The following is a 15,165-nucleotide window of genomic DNA, read 5'->3' as shown; positions in this document are numbered from 1 at the left end:
TTATCTGTGCCTGTTCTAAGTTGCATCACTTTGTTTTTGTTTAAAACCGAGGCTTTGTGTCCTCCACAAAGCACATTGCTAGTTACAAATGTCAAGGTAGGAGAGAACTCATGATTTCCATGAATCATTGATACGGTGTCTCTATCAAAGCTGCACTTGCTCTCCAGTGTCGTTTTCATATTCTGTGTGATGAATCTGCCGTGGTAGCATTAGCTCTGGGGTATAAGCCCTAATGCATCAGCTGTATCTGGACCTTGTATGTTGGTCTTTATCTGAGGCCTGGGGAAACTGGAATCATTGGCAAGCATCCGATGTCCCTGGAGGTAGGACTGGAAATGAAAAAGCTTAGAGTAGCCAGATTTTAGAATCCAATTATTGGACTAATAGCTTTTCCTCAACATTGTGTAACATTTTCTGCTACAAAGGCTCCAATTTCTTAAGTCATTGTTACGTAGGCGGCCGTTTAAGGTGTTTGTGATTACTGCTTATTTCACTTTGCAAAAGTACACAGGTGTATGCTTAAATATATATTATATTATAAGTATTTCTCTTTATTTCTAATGCCTATGCTCTATCAAAAGGTAAATATAATTTGATGTTGGTTCGTTGTTGAGAACCTCAAACATAAAGCAGCACTAGTAGAAAACATGTGGAGGCTATTTCACTGAATCTCACTAATGTTCAGTATGTGACTTGCACAGTAAGCGAAGTTTGCAGAGTTGTTGGGTCCTACAGTTTGTAGCATAACTAGATTAGGGAATAATCTAGTTATGCTGCTTCTAGTTATGAATAATTCAGAAAGCTTTCAACCAACTGAATACAAACTTGGTCTTGTAATGAGTCTAAATTCCAGGAGCTCCGTCAGACTACGGATGTGTTCACATCCCCTGCTGAGGCTGAAATTGTTTGGAAAGACTTGTGGAGGAAGCTGTGAGTCATAGCAGCACAGTGTCTCTTTGTTACACACTGCTAACGTTCACTGCTGTACCGAAAGATAATTACATTAGTGTTGTGGAGAGAGAGATGGCCAAACTGGTATTTTAAGTGTTTAAGTGACTGCATTTTGATTACAAAGCAGCTGGATGATTCACTGCTGCCTTTCGAAATGATGTCTCCTGATTTTTCTTTTTTTTTTTTTTGTTGAAACTGATTTGTTCAATACTTATTCATTGAATTTACTTACACGGCACAAAACGCCACACTGTAATGTTTTAGGAGGGCACGACAGAACAGAGGTGTATATATACGAGTGTCATTGTGTTTTTAGGTTGAGTCAAAAGGACAAAAGCGCTGGTGTTGATACTGCTTTTACATTTATTTTTGACTGTTCTGTTCTTTTACAAGTATGTGTAACCAGGGATCACAGTGTTTAGTAGTTTGTTTGTTTGTGATTAAGGTCATCTGAGCTGCAGAGATTTGTTGATACCAGTTGAATTTACAGCCATTTAATGATTTACATTACATGATTTCTTGGGTAAATTTATTTATTATTATTATTATTATTATTATTATTATTATGGCCGTTTGTGTTGTGTATCTGAATTGAGTTGTGGTGACCTTTTTGATACTTTGATGTTAGTATATATGTTAACACCACCTCACTTGTGACTTCAATGCTACTGCAGGTTTTGTGAATCTCCTACAAGTGATCTGGAAATGAGGAACGGTCGTGGTCGAGGGAAGCGAATGAGACCGAATAGCAACGCCCCCATAAATGAGAACAGCAACTCATCAGACAACAAGGGCACCGCCAACAACAAGACACGCGCTGCCTCCAACAGCAAAGGGCGGAGGGGCAGCCAGACACCGTCAGAGCGCCGCACCCCACCCAATAGTAACACAGAGGACATCAAGGCTAGTCCCTCCTCGACTGGAAAACGCAAGACCAAACCAGCCTCCGACATGGAACCCAATTCTAGCTCAGAAGACACCAAAGGCAGCAAGCGTATGCGGACAAACTCCAACAGTGGAGGGGTGGGGCCGACCGGTCTGCCTCTGCCTGCTATTAAGACTGAGCCGCTTCCCCCTCCACTTGACCGCAGCTGCCCTTCTCCAGTCCTTATTGACTGCCCACACCCTAACTGCAACAAAAAGTATAAGCACATAAATGGTCTCAAGTACCACCAAGCCCGAGCTCACAATGATGATGACCTAAAGTTGGAATTAGATGGAGACAGTGAATATGGCGAGGACTCAACCCTTCATCCTGAACCAGGGAACTGTAACGGAGCATCTATTTCTCAGAAAGGATCTATGTCTCCAGCACGTTCCGTTACACCAAAAGGCAGGAACTTTGACGCTCAGAGTCCTTCCCCGTCACCTGGAAAGTTTGGTTCAAAGCAGAGTAAAAAGAAAATTGCTGAAACAGATCCAGAAGCAGGAGCGACACCAATGGACGGGTGTGAGGATGGGCCTTGTCTCACTGATGAGACCAGCAATGATGGTATAGATGACAAGAGGGGATCCGACAAGTCTAAAAAAGCTAGCACTGGTACAAAAGCTGATAAAATGGCACAGAGAAATATGAAGTCCCCTCGCCCCGTTGGTCCTGGGTCTACAGCATCCCAGCAGATGTACGCCTTCCCTCCTGGAAACACAAATTCTTCCCCAGGCCTTACTCCAATGATCCAAAGTATTCCCAAGAGTCCCCAGATGAAAGGCACACAGCCAAAACCCCCAGCCATTGGAGACCCTGCCTCAAGTAGCTCCAAAGACAAGAAGAAGAAAGACAAGAAGAAGAAAGATGGCAGCAAGGAGGCAGACAGCCCTAAGCCTCCAGGAAAGATAGGGAAGCTGGAGGAGGGAAAGCTCCCCTGCTCTGAACCTTGTGATCAAGGTAATAAGAGTGAAGGACTTCTCAACGGGTCCTCAGATCATCATCAGAGTCGCTTGGCTAGTATCAAAGCAGAGGCAGACAAGATATACAGCTTTTCTGACAATGCCCCTAGCCCATCGATTGGCGTAGCCAGTCGAATAGATGGCAGCGGGATGCCACAGCCTCTCACACCACTCCACATGGTGAATCAAAATGGTGCTGACAATTCTTCAGTAAAAACTAATAGCCCAGCATATTCGGACATTTCAGATGCCGGTGAGGATGGTGAAGGAAAAGTAGAAGGCATCAAGGTAAGGACAGAGGACCAAACCATAAGGGAAAGTGTGAAAAAAGCCCTTTTTCCAAACCAGACACCCAACAAAGATTCCCCGTACTATGCTGGCTATGAAAGCTATTATTCACCCAATTATGTCAACCCCAGTCCCAGCGGTCCTAATCCAGGCACGCCGGTGGGTGAGAGTCAGGTTAAGATCAAAAGGGATGATGATCAGGACCAAGGTGAGGAGAGAGGGAGGGTTGAAATTCATGAGGAGCGCAAACCCGACAACGTTCCTGGCCAGCAACAACAGCAGCCCTCAGTCATCCAGCAGCGCTCCAACATGTACATGCAGCCTCTCTATTACAACCAGTACGCTTATGTCCCCCCATATGCGTACCATCATCCTGATCAAGCCTACCATAACCATTTGATGACCACCAACCCAGCGTACCGGCAACAGTACGAGGAGCGGCAGCGACAGATGGCTGAGCAGCATCGTACTGTGGAGAAGAAGTCTGACATAGCCATAAAAGAACGAGAAGCTTCCATGAAGGAGGAATGGAAACAAAAGAGCCCAATGCCACCAAGTCTTTCCAAAGCCCCAAGTCAGTCAGACATGGGAAAGTCAACGCAACCCCCAAGCAAATCTAGAGACTCACCTTCTGATCCCGCCTCCAAATCTATGGGAAGCATAAAAGGGGAGGATCCAAAGTCCCAGCAAGCTGAGGGGCTGAAGATGAAGCTGACAGAAGGGGGACACCATGGAAAGGAGGACTCCAAGCAAGCACTGGATTCCAGAGTGCAGGGAGGGATGGAGCAGGCCATGTGGTACAGACAGGTACATGTAAGCTAGTGAAACACGTGTTAAAATATATTATCTTGTATCTCAACGTGGAAGTTGTACTTTATGCTGACGTGTACATTCTTTCCTGACTCAAGCAGTACTCTGAGAAGCCTCAAGCCGACGATGAACACCAGCAACAGCAGCCTCGATGGAAAGATGAAAGGGACCGGGAACGGGAGCGCGATCGCAAGTTAAAGGACGATAGGCCCCGGCCCAAGGACAACTTGGCCAAAGAGGACGGCAAGGACGGCAGCGATTCAAGATTAACGTCTGATGAGCACCGAGCTATGAACAAAGACTCTCGTTCAAACCCTCACATGCAGTTCTCGTCACCACTAGCGCAGCACCAAGGCTACATGTCCTACATGCATGGTTACCCCTACGGACAGAGCTATGACCCCAACCATCCCGGTTACAGAGGTGTGCCCTCAGTCATGATGCAAAACTATCCAGGTACGATATTAAAGTAACTCCTAAATTAACATGAGGTTTTGATGCGTCCAGCTAATGGTAGCAGTAATGCAAATATTACTATTACTAGCAATTTGGTAATGATAGTGAGGATGTTCAGCAAAGTCATTAATGGTTCTTACTTTGAATTAGTGCAGCTTTTTGTCTCATTAAAATGTGTCTCTTGCTGACAGGTCATGAATTTGGCGAGTAAAGCTAATGAAGGACTGATTTACTTTGACCTTTTCTTCTTAACAATGGATTATTACTTGTGGGAACTGATGGTGAAAGAAATGTCTGACATCCTTACAATGTTCAGAATGTTTTCATAGCAGAAAATATTAAATGCTGGCTAATTACTTTTGATAAATACTGTTTATCCTCATTCTTAAACGTTTTCAGTATATTCAACCCAAAGAATGTGCTTAGTCTTCGTGGACAGTTAATGTGTAAGAAATAACTGCTGGGGGTTTTATCTGGACCACATCGCCAGTGATTTACCAACCTACAGAAACTGCACTATTGATTCCTCCATGCAGCCTCAAAAAAGATCTTAAGCTTCTTGTCCCCCGAATAATGTGTTTGCAGTTAGTGCTGCCATATTTAACTGTGAAATGTGTCAAGATCAAATTATGCTGTACTGACTAATGACCTCAATGCCAATTAAGCTTGATGATCAGCAGTAATGAAGAATAATCAGTCGCTAGTTGCCAGATTTGTGAGTCATGAAAGCCTAAACTTGACCTTTTACCTTCCACTCCCAGGTCCGTACCTGCCTGGAGGTTATCCATTTTCTCCATACGGCAGTAAATTAGCTGGAGGTGAGGAAGGCAGCGACAAATCTCGTGCTAGTCCCACTGTCACCAAAACCGCAGCGGACTCCAAAGCCCTGGATATCCTGCATCAGCACGCCAGCCAATACAAGAGCAAATCCCCCACAGTAGGTGACAAGCCAGCGCACGACCGCGACAGAGAGCAGGACAGAGGGAATGCTGGAGACCGAGACCGGGACAGGGACCGAGAGCGCGATGTGGACCGGCCGCGCTCGTCGCCCTCGCAGCGCATCATGCCCTCGCACCATCACCTGGGATACCCTCTGCTCTCAGGGCAATATGATCTGTCCTACGCCACAGGTCAGTCTCCTCGCTTGTCCCTTCTCCCGTCTGACATTACACGAAATGTGCAAGTGTTCTCCTGTACATAATAAATGAATACGCGTCCCAGTGTCTGGAGTGCTTAACATGCTGTACTTGGATGCAGATGATGGGTCGGAGCTAACTTCCAAATCACAGTAGGACTTATTCCTGATAGCCATACATTTTCCAACTTGCCATAGGTCTCTCCTCATCAGCTATTGTTGCCAGTCCACAAGTAGCAACCCCCTCCCTCTACCCACCACCTCGGAGGTGAGAACGGTAAGCTGCCCCCCCCAAGCAGAGACAGCCAAAAGACTGACCGGCAAACAAACCACGTGTCAGGTCCTTGGCTTTGCTTACAGCATCACATCCCAGACAAACAAGGCCCTTATTGCTGTGCTGCAGTCTGCCACAAAACGCACTGCAGTATTTAGTCCCCCAGCTCATCCATCCTAAGTAGGTCCTCTGAGGACAAGGGGATGAGTTTTGATAATGGAGACATGGAAGGAAGCGCCCAAACGTAAAAGCAGTGCAGCCTGCACTGACATCTAGTGGCTGATTGGTGGAATTACAGTGTAGTAATACGTCACCTCGTTCTCACGTTCTGCCACTGCTCACTTCATCCAGGGAACAGTTGTGTAAAGCATGCATTGACTTTTCCTTTTGTTTCTGTAGTTAATTATTGTTGATGATGTGGTAATAAAGGGTTCTTCGTTTTATCTTTTCCAGGGAAACCTGACCGTCACACCTCGACCCTGCAAAGATTCATGTGACTGGCTCACATGAGAAGCTCATCTCCCGGGTGTTACCCTTTAGGCATCAGTTGAATGGTGTTTCTATCTATATTTTTAGTTCTTCTGCCCAAAGGCTGGGCAGATCGTCGTTATCTTTCCTCCTCTCATAAACGACCCCAAATTCTCCCGACCTTGGACTGTAATGGAACTGATAGTAACCCAGGTTCAAAGCCATCGCTCTGCTCCATCGTGCAGAGCAAACACCGACCCGCTGATCACCTAGTCCTTGCACTGTCAACAAATACAATGCAAAAAGAGACGATTGGACTGCCAGAACAGCCTTTTTTTGTTTTTGTTTTTTTTATGGAATTCTTGACTGCATTGTTTCTTGTCGCACGCAGAAAGAAATTGGCAGGGCATTTTGGGGAGCTGGGTGGCTGATGGGAAAGGGGAGTCCAACGGAACGAAAGACTGACAAAACAGTGCGTTTCCAGTCTGTCCTCTGCTTCTCGAATGCCATGAAACAACAGTATATCCTTAACTTGACAAACATTTGGCTATATTTCACGGGGAGAGGGAATATGGCAACAGCTGCTTTTTTTTCAGAGACTTAAGAGCCTGAGACTGAAGTCTTTCATTTTCCATCGCCATCATTTTTTTCCCATCCTGTTTATTCCCACAGTTCTGGTTTCAGGGATGATGTCGTCATGTGACCGCACACACCTCAAAGGATGTTAAACACTATTCATGTTTTTATTTTGCTTTCTGCTCCATATCATTGTGCTCATGGTCCAACCTGTCGCTGGTATCAGTCATTCTTTCCTCCTGGTGAAACGCTCAAACCTGTCTCTTCTCACACGGTGAAGCCACATTAGCAAGCGACGAATCGCTGCGTTTTACTGTAAGACTTTGCTTCGTTCAGTTCATCCAGTTTGTTTATTGTAAACAATGTGAAATTTTACTCATGTATTTTCTGCTGTAATATAAACTTTTAGCCTACTTTTATGTGCATAAATGTTTATATTTATCTCTGCACGCAACAATTTAAAGCTTGTCTATGTTAAATAGCTTTTCAGGCTTCACGGCGTTTATTTTAAGCTCGGCTCGAAGCTGCTGCCTCCCTCCACGTCTCATTGTGCTGCTTCTTCGCCTCAGCTTCGGTTTGTCTCGCTGCAGTTTAGGATTTGGCTTTTCGCTTGTCTCTGCTTTCTCAGACCGTCGCAGGCTTGGTTCGCGTCCTCGTCCATCTGGATCGCTGCCCTGTGGTACAAAGTAAAATCGGTCAGAAGACTAAACGATCCTCTTCACTTGCTCGTGTGGATTCACCATAAAACACAGTCACCTCGGTCGGTCTTCAGAGTTTTCCTACCAGCATCTCGTTTGCTGGTTCAACAAGTTCAATACTTCAGACGCCACTTTCGCTTTGTTGCTACAAGGTTCATTTCTGGCACATTAATCGTAGAGTAAGTGCTTGGAATGACCCAACAGATCCCGAACTAATGACAAGCTTTTAGCAGAGAATGGTAGAAGAAGGGCGGTGGGGCGCTGCTCAAACACACACCTGGTGCAGGAGGCTCCGAGCCCAGTGAACTGGGACGAGTCACCAGGCGTTCTGCAGGAAGTTCAACTGGTGCTGCCAAATTCAAACAACTGTGGTTAAAACTTTAAATTCGACTTCTCCTATAGCTCAGGGGTTGCAAGTGAAAATCTGTGCATTTGCAGGTTTTCCTGATGTGAGAGGGCTTCGGGTTTGTGGCTGTGGGTTCTGCTCTGAGCTGGTACGGAACCAGTGAAGCTGCTGTTCTTCCTGTTCGCTGCTCTAAAGCATCATAAACACTTCAGTCCGGTCCATCTCGTCAGCATCTATTCATTATTGTTTTAATCCCAACCTTCCATTGTTTGTTTTTTCCCACAAGCCACCGGTTAATCTCCCACCAGACACACTTAGTCAGACATCAGCTCTTTGCTGACACGCTTTTTAAAAAGGTTGAGGTCCTCGGACGTTCCAGTTTCTCATCCCACACATTTTGCGAGACAGTTTATATTTTGACTTTTGGAGCATTTTAAAGAAGAATGGCTGACATGACTGCGTTGAATGTGGTGGTGTTTGACTCGTAGTTAATCTGTATAAGGGTAATCTAGGCAGCTGTGATGTTGTCATTAAAGTCAGTGGGTTTTAGTACCAGCAGACTGCATACATATAGTTTTATCAGACAATGGTTGTGACAAGTGCATTTGTTCTCTCTCTCTCTCTCTCTCTCGCTCTGAGAGTAGTAATGTTATCTCAGTAGTAAGCAAAGCCCAGTGAAAACCATATATACTAAAGTGTATGAAAAGCCAGAAAAGTAATGTTTGCTATCACATATTGGAAAGTGCTTGGCTCTTGTATTTTGCAGGACTGTATTTGTTTCATGGTGAAGAGTATATTTATTGGCCAGCAGTTGTCTCAATTGGTGCCTAGTTGAACATTCTTCTGTGTGAGCACAGACACACTTGCTTATTTGTCCTGTTCCGACCCACCTTCTGTCACGCACCCCCACCCCCTCCCACCCAGAGCGCCAGCACTGGTGCTTGCAAGGATGTTTACAATGTCTTCATTTTCTTTCTGTGTGATGAATTCAGAACACTTCTCCCTCTCCCCCGTTCTCCCTCCCTTCAGGAGTTTGTGTAAAGTGTACATTACCATGGTTCTTTTTATACAATACTCTGTAACTTGCCTTTGTAAATTTGGGCTGGAAAAAATAAATCTTTTTATGAGACAATTTGTTCTGGGGACTGCTGACTGCATATGTTTAACCGAAGGATGTGTTGTTTCCCTCTGATTATTTACTTTGCTGCACAGACACGCAACTTAAAACTGCACACCAATGCCTGCCAGTATGTAGTCCTCCATTGCTGTGTACACTCACATCAATATAGATAAGGGAGATTTATCTGCCGTACAAAGGAAACGGACCCAAACTGCACTGTGGGCTCTGTCCACAGGAGAGCAGTGTCTGAGGAGCTGCAGTCGGTGATAATGTGATGAGCTGAACTGGTGGAAGCTGTGACCCTTTAGAAGCTCATCGCACCTGAAGCCTCCTCTGCAGGTAAACCTGGATCACAGGGCAGCTTGGATCCAGGTCTCTCTGTGCTGAGCTTTAGCAGGAACCGGTCCGTTTGGTCTCGGTGTCAACCTGCCGATGCCCTGGTGTTTGACTGAGACGGACTTGGTTGAACCCGTTAGGTAGAAGTCTGCATCTGAACACACTGAGTTCTGCTGATTGTCGTCCTTCTCACTGCTCTGGATGTTAAGTAGAGACTGATGGGGAGGTTTTATTTAAACAGACCAGACATATTAAATGTAAAAGTTAAGTGCAATAATTCACACAATAGATGTCGGTGATGAAGGAAATGTGCATGTTATTCTAAGCTGTTTGAATCAACTCCTCACTTATGACACTTTTTAATTACATGGTTTAAATCATCAGAGTTTTAACGTCTCTTTAGAGAATCATAAATGAGGGTTTTGTCATTCAGACTCACGTTTATGGACCTAAGTTACTGCTGTGACTGTGTGTTTGAGCAGCTGTCATCAGTCTGCCGTGACGTTGGCTTCCACCAGATTGGCTATTTTTAACTGGTCCTAATGCTCCTGGACTCAGCGAACGCTCCCTGCATTAGCATAGTGCAACATCAGTGACAGGGATGCTTTTGTGGAGTGTAAATGTGAAATCTGATGATCCTCTGCTCCGCGAGGGGAGGGGAGGGGAGGGGAGGGGAGGGGAGGGGGCTGTGCAGCGAGCGAGCGAGCGAGCGAGCGGGAGCGAGCAGCGATTCGCAGGAAGGAGGGGTTAAGACAGCAAAGTGCTGAGCCCATGGCTTTTGCACAGAGCAGCTGGCCGGCATCAGGACGCGACAGGCCGCTCGGAGGAAGGAGACCTGGAGGACGGCTCTTCTGCGCTCGCCGGGGGTCACTTCCAGCGCACGTTCATGGGATGCACCATCTACGCAGCCAGCCCTAAGGCCCTGCCTGCAGACGAGGCCCCGTGCCGGGAGCGGTGCTGCCAGGCGCCTCCCCACCGCGCCTCCCATGGTAACTGCAGCCAGAGGATCGCCGCCAGAGCCAGGTCAGTGAACGCAGCACGCGGGGCTGAGGGGGAGCTCGTCTTCGGTTACGAGCACAGGGTGAAAGCAGGTGTCAGGCAGGGATGATGAGAGCAGGCTGAGCGGAGCATCAGAGGGACGTCCCTCATCAAGCGTCACTATGTGGGATCAGAAGAGGGAGAATGGTGTTTGTGATGCTGAAGAACGACGGGTTTTAGTTCACAACTGAAGCCTTTTTGCTCTTGAGAAATAAAGCTCAAATGAAAAGCCACAGGGATTAAATCGCTGCTGCAGCGATGGGTCACGTGGGGCGAACGGCATTCGCCGTCTGCGTTGGTAAATCAGGACGACTCCTTTTGCATTTTGCGGCTTTGTTCTGGTTGTTTCACCTGCACTTCGGTCCGGGGACTGGAAGCTCCAAGTCGCTGGTTGTTTAACTGTGATGATCTCAAACACGGCCTCGCTGGAAAAGCTCCTCCACCTCCACAAACTTCAGCTGTTTATTCAGATCACGGCCTCTTAACAATAACAGAGCAAAGCAACTCTCACCTTTGTATCAGTATTTGTTGTACTTCCACCACCGTTGCAACTTTTCTCTGTATAGAAAAGGTGCCGTTATACGTTATACTATATAGAGAAGCATCTCAGCTCCACGTTTGATAGCAGCCGAAATCCTCACAACGTCGTAGTTGTGAGTAATGTGCTGTTGTGAATGGGTTATAAGTCCATTAAATGAATGCTGGTGCTTTTAATGCTGTCTGTATATTATGAACGAGGCCAAGAATGATTTAATGCAAAGCCGAGGTGAAAGGTCAAGTGCAGTACTTAAGTATTTATTCAGGCGACAGACTATCATTTCAGTTGTCTAGATTTTTTTCTACTGTTTAATTGTCGGCTTATATAAAACCCTGCGTCAATAAAGCAGCGTCGCGGATCGCTTTTAAAGCTGTAGCCGCTGTTTGCGCGGCCTCGTTACGTTCTTCTGGGCGTGTGGGAAGAAAATAGCCGCACTTTAATCCCCTGCCAGTAAATAAAGCGCTCACGCGGGGATAAAGGTAGAGCTCAACCCACCGCTCCGCAGTCGGACGCGCCTGTGAGCAAGGCACAGCTGCGCGAGCGGCAGCCTCGGCTTCGGCTCCGTGAACGGCCGCGCGTGCTTTCTGCGGCCGAACCGACGCAAACCGCCAGAGCAGCGACGACAGCGCGGGAAAAAACGAGCCGTGGGTCGAGAGCTACAGGTAGGACACGTCCACGGGCGGCGAGCGGCAGAGCAGGGCTTCCGGTAGACATTTCAAAATAAAAGGACGGGTGCTCCTGTTCGTTTTATCAGAGGCCGTGACTTTGTTACATGATTGTGTCCCATGATTATTATAAAATAATAATAACAAACCGACGTGTGACGTTTATTTTGTAGTTATTTAAAATACAAAACGTCATTATTTTAACATTCGGTGAAGTAATGACAAGAGAGACAGGACTAATCCACAGTGTGAAGTGGAGCACTACATGGAACGAGACTGTAGCAGCAGCCGAGCTCTGGAGAGTTTGTCCTAATCTGTGCTGACTGTTTATAACACTTTATTGCTGGTTAGAAGCTTTGTTCGTCTCGAGGCTCCTGTGGAACCGGAGAAGCTGTTCTCAGAGACGGAACGCTGGATTTTGTGCGCGCGCCCCCTCTGGTTCCACATCACTGCTTCCTCTGGCCTCGCTGGCTGAAGGTGAGCGAGCGGCTGCTGCTCACCTTCAGCCACTGAGCACGTCCTCACAAACACTAAAGGGGCGTCTGAGCGTTGGTCTGAAGCGCAGGCCTCTGTTACAGGAGGGAAAGTGACACTTGACTGATCCTCAGGGGGACGTTTTACAGCAGAACCACTACTAGTGGTTGTGTGTGTTGGTAAATGAGACTGCAGCTGTTTGATGCACGAACGTCTGCAGGTGATAAAGTAACAACGTTTCAAACCACATCCCATGGTTTGACTTTCAAACCTGCTGCAGACTAAATAAAGCTCCACTTCACACAAAAACGCCCCGTGCCCTCGCAGCGATGGAGCTTTTATCATAAGACCGTTCCTTTGAGTTTGGGGTCGTGGCATATTTAGACTAAACACAAGAGGGAACTGTGTCCAGTGTCAGAAGTCTGAGAGGTCACGAGTCTTTTCTCTTTACTCAAACCAGCTGCTCACTGACCGTGAGTGTCTGAAGCACCATTAAACAAGGTGCTTTATTCACACCCGTCTGTGGAAAATGACAGACTTACGCCACGCACACAAACCCGCTCCTTCAGGACACGGCTTGTGGTCCGTGGACGCGTTCCTGCAGCCGCGTCGCGGCGCTTCCTTCTTCCAAAGCGCCTGTTTGTTGTTTGGGAGGGACGTGCGGCACGCCTCCACTCTGCCCTCAGGCCCCGTGGGATCGGACGCCTCCACCGTCTTAGCAGTGAGGTCTGTATGTGTTACAGGCGCCGCCGCCCACCGATGAAGCAGCCAATGTGAGCTCAGCTGCTCCAACGGGTCAGCGCCTGACGCACGGCCCGGCCAATTAGACAGAGTGCATGGGAAACTACATGTAGGAGCCTGTTCCCATCAGCACATGCAATTACAGGCGAGCAGCTGGTGACGACTTCACGCGTCCCGGGGGAGAACGCGGCGCCGCGCAGGTGTGTGTTTGTGTGAGATGCAGGTGAGGAGGAGAATCACAACAGACGCTGAGAGCTTCCCACCGCTCGCGCTGCAAAGGTAGCAGTGAAAGCAGGCGCAGACGCAGACGCAGGCGCAGACGCACCCGCAGACGCACGCGCAGACGCACGCGAGCGCCTTCAAAGCGCCCACGTCAGCTCCCAGCAGCGCATCAGGTCGACCATCTGCTCCGCTCCAACATCTGTGAGCGCAGACGCTGACCCCGTTTGCACACGATGCAGCTCCATTTCGCTGACTGGGGATTTTTAATGCAGTGTAAAGCAGCAGAATCAGACTTTGAATGTTGCATCATCGCCGTGTTGATGTTAAAGACAGAGTCCACTCGTTTGCCCCATAAACCCCTTTTTTCGCCTCTGAAGCCAAAGCTGCAGACAAAAACAAACATGACTAGTGAAGGTCCAGCAGAGCGATGCCTGCTGCTGACGGTGCTGTGTGTGTGTGTGTGTGTGTGTGTGTGTGTGTGTGTGTGTGTGTGTGTGTGTGTGTGTGTGTGTGTCTCCTCAGGGCCCGCAGCATGACGGAGCCGCAGGACCAGAGCGAAGAACCGGGCCTGACGTCAGCTCAGGACCTGGAGCCCAAGGACGGGGAGGCGCACGGACACTTCAGGCAAACGACGCACACACACACACACACACCTATACAGACGCAAACACAAATACACGCACGCACACACACTGCTCTGCAACACCCCGGGCTCCATCTGCATCCTGAGCCATAGTTACAGCACCAGCACATTTATTTTCACAGCTCACACTACTTTTATTCAGCTGTATTTGAAGTCAGACAATGGACGTGCGCACACACACACACACGCACACACACCTTCCCTCTGTCCTGTCTGTATTTATGTCAGTACCAACAAGCTGCAGCCGCTGTCAGCGTATTTTGGTCGCAGACACAGACGCTGGGGTGTTTGCGTTACGTAAGGCTGATTCCAGACCAGTGTAATCCTGGGGAATCTGCCCGGTGAGAGGATTTACCGCTGGAGCGTCACGTGGTCCGGTCCGTCCACGCAAACTGTTTATACGCCGCAAATATCCGGTTAAAGGCTGAAGTGACCAGTTCACGACCATTAGGGGGCAGAAAACGCACGAGACTGGTTTATTCAGTAGTTATGACTGAAGAATAAACCGGGCAGGTTCCGTTCTGGTTCAGATCCTATATTCATGCATCACATGGCTCCTGCTGTCATCTGCTCTGCTTCATGCTCCACTCTCTTTTCTGAGCCTTCTGCGCTTTAAACGCCCTCCGTTCACGCACAGCCGCTCCCGTGCGTGAACGGCATCGAACCGTCGCTGCGGCCGCGGCCTGTTTGAATCAAACGACGCCGTTCCTCCTCAGACAGTGGCTCCGCACGAGGCACCGGAGGTGGGGAAGTCCACACTCTGGACCCTGGGATCGTGGTGTCGGTGGGTCGAACACACACATCAGCTGACGCGAGGGGAGAATCTGCGTGAACGCGTGTGTTTGATGAAAAGCTCCCGTCCTCCTGGATCCGGTTGTTTCTCGAGGCCGCGCCGAGAATCCGCGCTCGTCTCAGCGACGGTTTCTGCCCCCGCAGCTACATTATTGACTGGGTCCGGTCCGCGGCGCCGCGCCGCGCGCCACCGGAGGGAGGTGTTCGCTTTCTAATTTCGGATTCAATTTGGGATTCTTTGGGCTTGTAATTAGTTTCATGACTCAGCCTCAGCCAAGGGCACGCGGACACGAACCACGTGACGAGGCTCGGAGCCGCGTTCGGCCCGGGCTTCGCCTCTAACGCACGCGCACGCGCACACGCACGCGTGGCTGCAGCGTCCACGAAGACGCGGACGTGGCGTGGAGGAGCGAGCGCCCACGGCTTCTCATAATCACTGCCGCCTCCACCTGGAAGCGGGGCCGCGCCGGAGGCTATTTTTAGGCCCAGAGCAGCAGGCAGGAAGCGCAGCACACATGCACCATTGTTCATAATGTGATCACAAGATTATGGGATGTCTGCTGGAAAACAACAGAATCAACCAGAGCCTTTGTGAGGTCCGCGTCGAGTCCAAGTTAGAAGTTGAGGGATGTTATCACTTCTAGCGTCTCCAGCTGTTGCTCCAGATGTGAGGGTCCGGGTCCAGCGGGGGGCGGGTCCAGCGGGGG

General features: G+C 48.5%; 2 protein-coding genes across 6 annotated transcripts in view; both read left to right on the top strand.

The window, feature by feature from the left end:
• LOC114852043 (zinc finger protein 609-like) overlaps positions 1–9,021 on the top strand; it is a 51,128-nt gene extending 42,107 nt beyond the window's left edge. Inside the window, exons 5-8 of one of the 3 annotated variants that reach the window (XM_029144071.3) lie at positions 1,626–3,933; positions 4,038–4,392; positions 5,154–5,522; positions 6,255–9,021. In XM_029144071.3, coding sequence (XP_028999904.1) covers positions 1,626–3,933; positions 4,038–4,392; positions 5,154–5,522; positions 6,255–6,298 — 3,076 coding nt within the window. In that variant the 3' untranslated portion in view covers positions 6,299–9,021. Of the gene's footprint in view, positions 1–1,625; positions 3,934–4,034; positions 4,393–5,153; positions 5,523–5,725; positions 5,815–6,254 lie in introns of those variants that run through there. The other 2 variants (XM_029144069.3, XM_029144072.2) reach the window with 2 other exon arrangements.
• Positions 9,022–10,072: 1,051 nt separating this feature from the next.
• Positions 10,073–15,165, top strand: part of gramd2aa (GRAM domain containing 2Aa) — an 11,868-nt gene continuing 6,775 nt past the window's right edge. Inside the window, exons 1-2 of one of the 3 annotated variants that reach the window (XM_055507529.1) lie at positions 10,073–10,368; positions 13,546–13,647. In XM_055507529.1, the coding sequence (XP_055363504.1) occupies positions 10,232–10,368; positions 13,546–13,647 (239 nt within the window). In that variant the 5' untranslated portion in view covers positions 10,073–10,231. Of the gene's footprint in view, positions 10,369–11,249; positions 11,584–13,545; positions 13,648–15,165 lie in introns of those variants that run through there. The other 2 variants (XM_029145061.3, XM_055507530.1) reach the window with 2 other exon arrangements.

The sequence above is a fragment of the Betta splendens genome, chromosome 3 (genome assembly GCF_900634795.4).
Source record: "Betta splendens chromosome 3, fBetSpl5.4, whole genome shotgun sequence".
NCBI classification, from domain to species: Eukaryota; Metazoa; Chordata; class Actinopteri; order Anabantiformes; family Osphronemidae; genus Betta; species Betta splendens.
This window is presented reverse-complemented; position numbering and strand designations above follow the sequence as displayed.